Source organism: Vicugna pacos, chromosome 16, assembly GCF_048564905.1.
Source record: "Vicugna pacos chromosome 16, VicPac4, whole genome shotgun sequence".
Lineage (NCBI taxonomy): Eukaryota > Metazoa > Chordata > Mammalia > Artiodactyla > Camelidae > Vicugna > Vicugna pacos.
The window spans coordinates 853,117-865,893 of NC_133002.1; the positions used below are offsets into that span (position 1 = coordinate 853,117).

General features: G+C 41.5%; 1 protein-coding gene across 15 annotated transcripts in view; it reads left to right on the forward strand.

The window, feature by feature from the left end:
* Positions 1–12,777, forward strand: part of ANKFN1 (ankyrin repeat and fibronectin type III domain containing 1) — a 288,349-nt gene that overhangs the window by 142,118 nt on the left and 133,454 nt on the right. For all 15 annotated transcript variants that reach the window (XM_072940142.1, XM_072940138.1, XM_072940140.1 and 12 more), the window contains one exon: positions 4,097–4,231. Coding sequence is in view for 2 of the 15 variants with exons in the window: in XM_072940137.1 (XP_072796238.1) it covers positions 4,097–4,231 (135 nt within the window). In the remaining 13 variants the exon portion in view is untranslated. The remainder of the gene's footprint in view (positions 1–4,096; positions 4,232–12,777) is intronic.

Genomic DNA, 12,777 nt, shown 5'->3' on the forward strand with positions numbered 1-12,777 from the left:
TCCAAGGACTGCTTCCCACTCTTTCCTCTGTCTTCAAAAGGTGCTTAGACCGTTTACCTGAATTCCTAAATTATCTCTGCGTTTGTGTACTGGGATTGAGTGATGTCACCATCATCTACCATCATGCAGGTTAAACTCAGCTTCTTTCTCACGCTCACTTCCTCCCCTACTCTCAACTGGACCATTGATAAATCCTGTAAGTTCTGCCTCCAAAGTGTGTCCCATGGTCCGTGAAGGCTAGACCCAAGGGATCTTTAATCAGCTACACTGACATTCTCCTGCTCAGATCTCTGTTGCCAGTAGGATAAAGTCCAACCTGTTCCACGTGGTATCCGAGCGCTCCCCATTCTAGCCCCCGCCTACTTTTGGAACCGAAATTCCACTAGATCCTCTCATCACCATTTACACCAGCACAACCAACTGCTTGTCATTCCCCAAATATTCCAGGAATTCTATGCAGTGACTCCATTCCCTTCTCTTCTTTTCAACCGTCATTCCTCCAGATCCAGTTGAAATGCAGCCTTCTCTGTGCATCTTCCCTAAGCATCCCAGAAGGAAGCAATCACTCTTTTGTGCTCCCTGAGCACATTTCTTATACTTTTTTATGAAACTTTTAAACTCTGCCCTCTATTATAATAAATTGCATCTCCCCCACTAAATAGATCTCTTTTATCTTTCAAAGATGTCGCATTCATCTTTGTACCCCTCCTCACCAGAGTGTTTCATCCAGTGCTTTGCATATCATAAACACTTTTCTTTCTTGGTATTTTTTGAGCGTTTAGTATCTGTAACACACTAGGCCAGGCAGTGTAAGGACTGGAGGAGGAAAATAAGAAATAACTAAAATGCAATCCCTGTCTTCATAGGAGCTTTAATCAGTGAGACACATTCACAAATAACCTAAGTGAGCTAATTGTGGGGGTGGACTTGGGTGGAGAGGAAGTGCTGAGTATGCAACAAACATTCTCAGTGTTCCGGATGAGAACACTGATGTTATGATATGGAGGGTGGGGCGATGGGGGAGGGGCAGGGGGAAAGAAAGGGCAAGGCTGCTTTTAATGCCGTCTCTGGGCTGTGGTTATTATTACAGCCTTGTCTAATAGAGCTGGCTGGTCCAACCCATCCTACCCCCAATACCAGTCAGTCTTCCTAAAGCAAGACTCTGGTCATTGACCTCCCTTTTCAGGTGTTTCTTGTTGAATGAATCAGCATCAAATAATTGCTGATTTATGTTCAGTGTTACGGAGAATATCCATTTGTAGATGAGACAAACTCCAGGAAACGGCTGAGAACAAAAAGTGAGAACGTACCGGCAAAGTGCTAGGAGGCCTGGGACAAAGGAGGTGTGTGATTAGTATGGCCTGAGATTACTCGAGAGGGAATAATCAGAGGAGACAAGCATTCAGTGGTGGCCACTGGGCAAGAAAAATTAGATGTACTGGAGGGGGAGGGTATAGCTCAGTGGCAGAGCATGTGCTTAGCATGCACAAGGTCCTGGGTTCAATCCCCAGTACCTCCATTAAAAAACAAACAACAAAAACCTAATTACCTCCCCCCTCCAAAAGTAAAACAAAAAGATTTTTAATTAGATGTGCTAAGTGAACTTTAGGGTTCCTTTCAATTCTCAGACCCCTGTTCTTCTTTGAGAAGCACTTCTACAAAGCACTCACTAAATGTTTTTTGTTTTTTGTTTTTTGGGGTTTTTTTGACTGCCTTCTGTGTGCCAGAAACTCTGCTAGACACTGGAGCTAGAGCAGTGACTAGAAGACTTTGCACTTAAACTCTCACAGTAACATGGGATGACTGATGTTAAAAATGTGATGGGTATAATGATGGGAGAGGATAAGGTGCTACAGGACCACAGAGTCAGGACCCTAACAGCCCAGGGGCAGAAAAATATCCCTGAGAGATGATGTTTGAATCAAGACTCTAAGACCACACATGAGTCAGCCAGACACAAAAGGGACTGAGCTGAGGAAAATCATATGTAGAATGCTGGAGTTAAGAGACAGGATGGCACATCCAAGGAACTGAAAGACATTCATGGAAGGCAAGCAGGAAGGTGGCAAGAAATTAAGCTACAGGGATAGGTGGAACCAAATTAAGGAGAACTCCAGTGAAGTATATTAAGGAGTTTACACCTAGGGGATAGGCTTTTGGTAACATTAAAGTATCTGGCCCAGTGTAGCTAGCCTACTAAGCATTAATAAACGCCTGTTGAAGAGTGGCTTAATAAATGAATGGATGATTGAATGGATTTCCTCTGCAATAGACTCATGAGATGACTCAGACTGGAGCGTTGGCTCTGGAAAGCAATGCCACTGTTAGAGGCATTGTCCCCTTAGGTCTGCATAGTAATTGAACTAATGACCCCCGTGAGGCAGCCCTTCACCTTAGTAGAATTACTAGGGTCACCTGACTTATCCCAGGAGATGGAATTTAAGTAAATCTGCATTCAAGTCAGAGTTTTCCTAGAGATAAAGGTAGAGTTTTACCAGGCAATCATTTGGGCTTAAGCTGTGAAAGGGTAGCCTGACTCTTTCTTAATCCTTGATGAAAAAATAGCCTTCTCAACCTCAAGGGCATGCGTATTCCCAAATTAGATTATTTCTAGCAGTGCTTCCATGGACGAACAAGTTCAAGGAGAGAAGGAGAGAAAAAATGTTCCGGAGAGAGATTTTGGCTTTTGAACAAGAAAAAGTAAAACAGTCATGGAAAACTCAACTGAAATCCTCCTCTGGACACCCAGGTTTATGTGTCACTGAGCCTTACCGCGATCCCAGCTCCAGAACGGCCACCTGTTGGAGACCAGTGAACTGCCAGGATGAGATGCTGTCTCCAGAAAGGGGTCCAATTTTCAGGAACACAAGATGCCACTCCCAGGATTCTAATTAATTACCAGGCCAAACTCCACCCTCTTGTTCATAGCCAAGAGACTCTCTCCTGATTTGCTACCGAATCACATTCAGAGTTGGGAAGCTGACTCAGCTCCAGGTCTAAGTAACAGACCAGAGTCAGTGCGTAGTAGAAGGGTCCAGAATTATTTCTGAAGCCATCACAGCAGCTAAGCTCTCATTTGACAGAGAGAGCATCTGAATAGAGCTTTAGAATTATTCTTAACGACTCTAGGGATGTGTGCACATGTGTGTGTGCACGTGGGTGCGTGCGTGTGCAGAATTCATACATGCTCTTTATCAGCAGTGTCTCCCTAAACATAATAAGCAGCCAGGGAGGGTCATCTGCCATTTCATTTCAGAGAGAAACATGAAATATACCTACATAAGTGGCTTTCCAGGAAATCCACTCTGTGTGGCTTGTTGGTCAGGTAAAGTGCAATGCTGTGAAAGGAGTCAGGTGCCCGCAGATGTGGCTGGCATGGGAGAAGCACTGGAATCATCTTCCTAAGCCCGAACCTCTCAGTGGCCTAAGTCCCTACTTTCTCAGAATCTACTGAGGCAAAAATATACTCTATCATTGGCTGAACAGCCCTGACTGGATTGGGAGCGTTCTAAAGATGCCCCCTGTTCCTGCCGGGAGCTTGTAAAGGATGGTACGGGTGCCCCGAGGTGAGAGGATGTGGCTGCCACCTGTGGGCTTCTGGTCCCAGGCAGCTGTGGGAGTAAGGGGCTGTCTGGCCCCTGGAGACCTGCAGGTCATTTGCAGTCACAGTTTGCTGGCTGGGCTCTCAGACACCAGACAATACTTCTTTCCCTGCACTTCATGTAGTGCAAGCTAACTGGCTGCCTCACTGCCCCTTTGCTCATCCTTGAGTAACGGTCGGGTCCAATTCAGTCTTGTCTGCCTTGAAGCTTGTTGTCCCTGCCTGCCATTCCTAACGGACCTCACAGATACCGTAGGCTAAAGACGTACAGAAGTCATGGCATCCTTTTACCACACGCACAAGAGCCTGAGAAATCAAGCCTTCCCGGGGCTGCAGTCCGGAGAATACACCTAGATTCCAAGCCAAGCTGTTTCTTCCCTCCCTTCTCTCCCTGTGCATTATTTGCTCTTTTATTTTGCACTAAGAGTAGCTTAGTGATCACGGACTTCGGCTCGTGCCTGTAGTAATCCTCTTCGCATTTTATCCTTCACACAGAATAGGAAGGAGGTTCGCATGCTTTGCGCAGAGGCTGAGCCACAGGAGAAAGCAAAGCCAATGTGATTTATTGAATGAAAGCACTGGACAATTACCAACAACTTGTTCCTCTGCTGCCTCCAACAACCTAAGCTGGTAAGTCCAATTTATCGTTCTTTCTTCATGTGAACATGGAGCTTTCTTAGTTACCGATTATTTTTCAAATGTGTACGTGTTGCTGCAGTTTAAATGATAGAAAAAAATCTGCGTCTTCCAAAGTTAGCTGCAGGTGGTCCATGAAGAATGCACCTGAGCCCATACACAGAAGTCTGCAACAGCACATACAGACCATGTGTATAGGCAAGGGTGGGGGTACAGAAGCCCCATTTCTGATACGTGGGCATTTTGTTTGCAGCAGGCTTCAGGGCATGTTGTACTTGCATAACTGATTAGCACTTGATATGAAAAAGACATTATTTTGTTGTTGTTGTATAAGGTCATTTCCACTCAGATTCCTGAGTGCCTATCACATACCTGTGGGATCAGGTAAAGATGGATCCCATCGTGCTGATAATCCTGAATATAAATCCAGGCACACTGTTGTCTTTAATCTTATTTTCAGGCTGGACATACAGAGCAGAATGCCAGCATTCCGTCCATCCTGGATAGGCAGGATCATAAATAACCTCATGACTCTGTTGGTGAGGATATCTGCCAAGGGGACACAGTACACATTCATGCAAACCCTTGCTTGACCAACTGCCACTTTTGCACCCATGTCTCTTAAGTCCTTTCTTGAGTCCGTGAAGATATATGGTGTGTAGGATGCACAAGGTTTGAAAGTGGGATTTTTTTTTACTGCACATATTTTTAAATTTTACATATATGTACTGTTCATTGTTTCTAAGAATGTTTAGAGCTTTAGCTTGTTAAACTTACATAGTTATCAAAGGAATAAAGCCCACCACAAAATAAGAATTAATTCAAAAAGATACATGCACCCTACTATTAACAGCAACATTATTTATAATTGCCAAGACATGGAAGCACCCTAAGTGCACATCCATAGATGAATGGATAAAGAAGATGCAGCACATATATGTGATGGAATACAACTCACCCATAAGAAAGGATATTTTGCCATTTGCAGCCCTTCATTCATGAAAGTGGGATATTTTAAGTGCCCTGTTACCTGTGCTGGTTGTTGGCCCAGCCAAGTCTGCTGGAAGTACCACTGATAATCAAGGCTGAGTTTGCTTCTGTGCTGGGCCCCACCAAATCCCCATACTCACTTAATTTCTTCATTTCCTAAGTAAGATGTAAGCCAGTTTCTGCAGAGGGGGTAAGTAAATGGAGAAAGCTATTGTGTTTCCTATCACCACCACCACCACCACCATGCCTCCTAGTCTTTTGTTTGCCTGGCCACTGTGAGAATTGAGGGCAGCATCGATCCATCTCCGGTGGGCTCAGAGTCCATACAAACATCATACAGAGTTTAATGTCTCTGGTGCACTCTCTCTGCAGTATATCACTCGCTGTTCAGATGAAGCTGTGGCTTTGGATGCTGACAAAGATGGATAATGTTGGAACAGTGAGCAGCATGCTTCTCTAAATAAAAACCAACGTTAGGAAATCTGAAAGATGGGTGACGTTTTGCCTAGTAGAAAGTATCCCCAGGTCACTTAATCACAAGAACAGGGTCATTCTCCCATGTGATTTGGCTGTTTCACAAAGGATGGCATTTTAAAAGGAAAGGGACAGAATGGCTTAGTGGTTTGGGATGTCAGGAAAGCAAGTCCCTTTTGTTGGTTCCCAGACAAAGAGTGTATCTTTGAGAAATTCAGTTATTCTCCCTGGATCTCCATTCTTGCATCCGTTCCATTCCTGAGTGTTTCAAAGAAGAAGTGCTAAATAAGTTCAATTATCCATGAGATACTGCTTAAATCTTTCTTGTTAAAGGATGCAACAGGTTATCAAGATCATTGTTCATGAGGGGAGGGTACAGCTCAGTGGGAGAGTGCATGCTAAGCATGCACAAAGTCCTGGATTCAATTCCCAGTACCTCCATTAAAAAAAATTAAAATAAATAAACCTAATTAATTACCAGCCCCCTAAAAAAGAAATCTTAAAAAAAAAATTTTTTTAAAGATCATTGTTCATGCACTCTTATCCAGAGGCCATGCAACGGAAACCCACAGATGAGAGGTAATAGGAGATGTGTGCCCCTTCCCCCACCTAAGGGATACAGGGCACTCTGAAGGAAACGTGGTTACACTTAGGGAATCAGAGGAGGAGACTAGAGCTCCTCACTGGCATTAAAAAAAAAAAAAAAAAAACTTCAAATTCAAATAAATAGGTCATGTAAATTTTTTTTTCATTATTGATCAGTAATAACTGATTTTCTATTCTTAGGATAAGATACTGAAGGCCTTAAATGTTTTGAAGCAAACAAACATGGAAATATTTGGGGGGAGTTAACTCAAGGATTAGTGGAATCCATGATGGAATTTATGACAACTTTGAGTTGTTCAAATTACCTCCATATGCATATGTGTGGAATTAGCAGTTGCAAATGTACTATGATTTGAGGAATTCTAGAGGCTCATTTACCAAAAAAAAAAGAAAAAGAGAAAGAAAAGAAAAAAATTATCCCATCTCTAGGATTAAGGTACCTGAAATTCTTTCATCAGGGATTCAGTTAGGTGTTGCTGTCTTTTATAAAATATAGATATTTCTTAGGAGGAATACTAAAGCCGTTGATACCTTATCATGAATGATTGTACCAAAAAGTTTTCTACCTCAGGGGAAACCCAAAAAGTGTTGGGTTAATATTATATTAATTCTTCTGCTTCGCATTTATTTCATACCTGTCTCCAAGAACTTCCCTCATAATTATTATTTCACTCTTGATCAGAAAACTAAGTAGCCTTTGGGACAAGCTGCCTCCCTTTTGTGTGGAATGCCTGGGTGAGACAGTATCGTCTGGATTTCCTCTAGGCCCTTGAGAGTCACACTGTGCAAAGCTGAATTCACTGTCTTTCCCCTTTAAATCCACTCCTCCTCCTGTATTTCTTGTTGTTGTTGTTGTTGTTGTTGTTGTTGTTGTTTTAATTATTGGTGGAACCATTGTGCACCTAGTCAGCCAAGCAAAGCTCACAGAAGTCATCTTCCGATTTCCTGATTCCTTCAGCACAGCCCCTCCACCCAATCACTAGCCAAGCTTGATCCATTTTACTTTCTTCATTTTTTTGATCTGTCCGGCCCTCTCCATCCCCATTGTCATATACTGTAGTGGAAGTCACCAGCTCTCAAGAGACTTTTTCAAGAACCTCATCCTTGGTTGTCTCTTGTCACTGGTCCCTCCACACCCCACTCACCTTCAAACCACCCTCTGGATGCCACCAGCGTAATTCTCTAAAAAAGGCAAAATCAGCTTTTCCTTAAGTGATTCCCTGCTGGGAGCAGGTTGAAGTCTGTGCTCGTTATCATGGCGTACATGGCAAGCCCTTGATGGACTGGCCCTACCACCGCTCCATGTTTCTTTCCCAAGGCTCTGGCATGGTGGGTGAAATGTACCCCTGAATGTGTCAGAGCCCAGAAGAGAACTATTAGGACGCCTGTGGGCACTGACCTACCAGCAACACCGTGGCAAACACCGTGGCACTGCGCGTCTCCACGTCCTCCCCTGAGCTATTATGCCTGGAACGCCCTTCCCATTCCTTCCTACTTACAGATTCTTCATTCACTGTTCTAAATTCCTGCTCAGGAGCACCTTCTCTCACCCATTTCCCCACCCCCTTCTCCCAAGACCACCTCCTGTCACCCACTTACCCCTTTGTGTTACTTCTTTGCCTTAGGCATTTGAGAGCAGTGTCTAGACGTTGAGATATCAAATCTAAACTCATATTGCTCGGGTTTGTATCTCAGATCTGCTGTTTAGTAGTGCCTCAATTTCTTACCATGTAAAATGGGGGTGATAATAGTCCTTACTTCATAGGGCTGTCGTGGGATTCAGCAAACCGATTACATATAAAGGCGTTATTTGAAATCGCTCACAGAAGGTGCTATGGAAGTAAAATATATTCTTGTTATCCTGTAATTTCACATAGCACCCTATTTCAAAGCTACATACCCTTGCATCACTGTCCTCCTTTTTAGCCTATGCGCTCCTTGGGCTACAGGTAGGGTAATCAACTTGTTTCAGTTGGCCCAGGACTTTCCCATTTTAGCACTGTGAGTCCTGCATCCTGAAATTTCCACAGTCCCAGGCAAACCAAGACAGTTGGTCACCCTCTGAGGACCCTGTCTTTTTCCCCTTTGAGCCCCAGGGTCTATCACAGGATACACAGGTGACAAAGCTGATCGTCCATAAGGGATTATTGAACTATAGAACCAGCATTAATTCTTTTCTCCTTCTTCCTCATAAACATGCTTTCAGACTTCAAAAATCAGTCTTCTTCTCACTGTGAAGTCACAGCTGACTTTTCAAAACTTATCACTGAGTAACGGAATATCTCATTTTTAAAAAACGCACAAGAACTGGAAAGAATGCTTCCACCCTCTTACATATCATCAGTGTAATAGAACTGGCCAGACTTCAGCAATCGAAGACATACCCGTCATGTTAACAGCCGGTGGAGGGCGGTCACCCTTTCTTTTCTATCCAGTGACAGGCAGGTTGAAGACTGAAGGTCCCCAGTTCACATCACAGCCTGAAGGGCAATCCTGTCCCAGTCAGAAATGTTCCCTTCACTGAACGTATCTGTCCACCGAGCTGTCAAGAACAGCTAGAGCTCCTGTTTCTAAATATGCTTTGTCTTACAACCGCTTCTCATCCAAACTGGCTCAGATCTTTTTTCACAGTACAGGTGCAATAAGAAAGTCCCCACAACCAAGCTCCTATGAAACAGGGACTCTGGGGCTGCCAGAACTCATACTGAGGACGAGATCTTGTCTTAGAATCAAGATCTCAGAAGACACTTGACAGGCAGCCTGACCAGGCTCCCCCAGGCAGAACAATAGCAGAGTTGCTAAGAGCACGGGCTTTGGAATCAGAGTTCAAATTCTGCCTCCTCCATTTACTGGCTGTGGGATCTTGGACAAATTACCTAACCTCTCCGGGCCTCAGTTTTCTTGTTTGTAAAATGAAGTTGTAATAACAGTACCAACTTTCTCCTAGAATTATCATTACATTTTGTCTTAGCCTGTGAAAACAAAGCTTGAGCAAAGTCAATTGTGAATATTCTGTTAGGTATTGGGAGATACAACCTCACGGCATCAAGAGTGAAAGGAAAAGGGAGATGAGTCATGGAAGGAGGGAAAACAAACATAAGTGGTTTGTAAGTCAACAAGCCAGGGCATCCCAAGGAAACACATCTGGTTGTTTGTTTGTCTGCATGTGATTGCTTCCAAGAAGCCCTCAAAATAGCCCACAGGGAAGGAAGGTAGAGGAAATTATCTGCTGGCTACATCCAAGCTCTCATCTCTCACTGGTCCAGCTTTTCCCATTTCCAGGTAGTATTACCCAGTCCTGGAGGGTAGCCATGAGTGAACCTGGAGCCTCCTTCCATGAGTCTGGTTGGGTCAGAGCTGTTGCAGCTACTGTCACAGCAAGCATGGCGGAGGTCATGCCAGAACCTGCCCTTCACTTGAGACAGCTGGTGGGGTTAAGACACAGGGTGATGGCAGCAGCCAAAGCTCTCTGTTTGAGCAAGTGGCCAAGGCTGTTTTGAAATATATCTGAAGAGGCTCCACTCTCCACAAGTTATTCTTGCCATTTTGGACCTGGATTCTCAAGGCTGCTGTCACTCTTCCCTTACAGCTTAGTTCTAGGTATATTTGCAGGTCCTCCAAAAGTATAGCTGAGGTCAGGCTGTACGATGTCAAAGAGCAGAAGTCTTTAACTTTCGTGAAGCCCAGTTTATCTATTTACTTTATACTTTGTGCTTTTTGCGCTGCCTCTAAGAAATTATTGTCTTGCTCAAGTTCACAAATATTTTCTCCTACATTTTCTTCAAGAGGTTTTATAGTTTTAGCTTTTGTGGTTGGGTCTATGATCTACTTCATTTTAAGTTAATTTTTACATATGATATGAAGTAAGGGTTGAGTTTCCTTTTTTTTTTGCCATATTGTTCGAATATCCCATTGTTTCAGCACTGTGTGTTGAAAAATTCTTTTTCTCTATTGAATTATCTTGACACCTTTGCCAAAATTAATTGATCATTTATGTGCAGGCTTTTTCTGCACTTTCTTTTCTGTTTCCTTCACCTGTATGTCCATCTTTATGCCACTGTCTTCATCTGTATAGCTGTCCTTACACCAATACCACATCTTGATTATTGTAACATTTTAAGTCTTGGGGTCAAGGAGTGTAAGCAACTTGGTTCTTTTTTTTTTTTCAAAGTTGTTTTGGCTATTTTAGATTCTTTCCACTTTTATACAGCTTTTCAATTTCTTTATTTAATAAAAGGAAAGAAATAAAAAAGAAAACCTGCTATAATTTTGATTGGGATCGCATTGAATCTATAGCTCAATTTGGAAGAATTGGCACCTTAACAATACTAATTCTTCTGATCTGATCATGAGGAAGGTAGATCTCTATTTATTTAGGTCATCTTTAACTCACTCATTAATGTCATGTAGTTTTAAGTATATAGATTTTGTATATATTTTGTTATATTTATTCTAAGTAGATTTTTGTAGGTTTATTATTCTACAAAATTTTGATGTCAACTAGAAGTGAAGGTTGTCTTGCTTCTTTTTTTCCAGCATATATGCCTTTATTTTCCTTGTCTTACTTCACTGGTTAGGATGTCTAGTACAATAGAAAAGGTAGAAATGGACATTCTTGCATCGTTTCTGATCTTAGGAGGAAGCGCTTGGTCTTTATTCATTAAATGTAATGTTGGCTGTAGGTTTTTGTAGATCCTCTTTACCAGGTTGAAGAAGTTCCTAATAATCATGAAAGTTTTTTTTTTAATCATAAACGTTGGAAATTGTCAAACGCTGCTTTATCTGTATCTGTTGAGATGACCATTTCCCCCTTTATTCTGTTGCATTAATGAACTGCATTGATGGGCGGTTGAATGCTACACTAACTTTGTTTTCCTGTAGTAAGTTTTGCTTGATCATGATATATTATCCTGTTCGTTTATTGCCAGATTTCATTTGCTAACATTTTGTTGAGACATTTTGCCCCTATGTTCATGAGGGATATTGGGCAATTGCTTTCTTTTCATGCAATGTCTTTTTTCTGGTTTTGGTATAAGGGCAATGCTAACCTAAAAAATGAAGCCAAGTTTTAATCAGTTATATGTAGGATTGATATAATTTCTTCCTTAAATATTTGGCAAACTATAACATTTAACATGATTTTTATTAAAGATTTTGGGATAAAAGAAATTATTAGGATGCAAAAAAAAAAAGAAAACATAAAACTAGAAATTAGTTTTTCCATAGAGGATTGCCTCCTGATTACCTCCTGAAGTCTAGTCCTGTATCCATGTTGCAGAGACCAGCTCACCTTTAATCTATGTCCCCTTCTCTTTGTACGTCAGGTCTTCTAATCTTCCCTGATGGAAGAGAAAAAAAATACACCTTATTTCTTTAGAGAAAATCCAAAGCGTTAAAATGTTTCTTACTAAAAAAAAACCTAACAAATTGATTAATAAATACACCCATACAATGGAATACTATTCAGCAATAAAAAGTGAAAAACTACTTACTAATAGACAAAACAATGTGGATGAACCTCAGAATAATAAAGCTGAGTTAAAGAAGCCAGGTTTAAAAAAAAAAAGAGTGCATGGTGACAGTTCCATTTGTATAAATTCTAGAAAATGAAACCTAATCTGTAGTACCAGAAAGTGGACCAATAGTTGTCTGGGAATCGTAGGCCTGAAATAAATAGACATTCAAAAAACATTCATTGAACCTCTATTTCATGCAGTCTGTTAAACAGTTGATATGTATTACCTCATTTAAAACTTTAATATCCCTTTTTAGACATGCTGAAACTGAGATGGGAACACTGTTAATGGTGAGGAAATTGAAGCTAATATTTTACCAAATGTCATACAATTAATAAGTAAGAAAAGCCAAAACCTGAAGTTAGATCAGCCTTCTATCAAAGTCCTTACTTTTTTTAAACATTTTTATTGATTTATAATCATTTTACAATGTTGTGTCGAATTCCAGTGTTCAGCCCAATTTTTCAGTCATACATGAACATATACATATTCATTGTCATATTTTTTTCTCTGTGAGCTACCATAAGATCTTGTGCATATTTCCCTGTGCTATACAGTATAATCTTGTTTATCTATTCTACAATTTTGAAGTCCCGTCTATCCCTTCCCACCCTCCGCCCCCTTGGCAGCCACAAGTTTGAATTCTATGTCTATGAGTCTATTTCTGTTTTGTATTTACACTTTGTTTTTTTGTTTTTGTTTTTTAGATTCCACATATGAGCAATCTCATATGGTATTTTTCTTTCTCTTCCTGGCTTACTTCACTTAGAATGACATTCTCCAGGAGCATCATGTTGCTGCAAATGGCATTATGTTGTCAGTTTTTGTGGCTGAGTAGTATTCCATTGTATAAATATACCACTTCTTCTTTATCCAGTCACCTGTTGATGGACATTTAGGCTGTTTCCATGTTTTGGCTATTGGAAATAGTGCTGCTGTGAACATTGGGGTGCA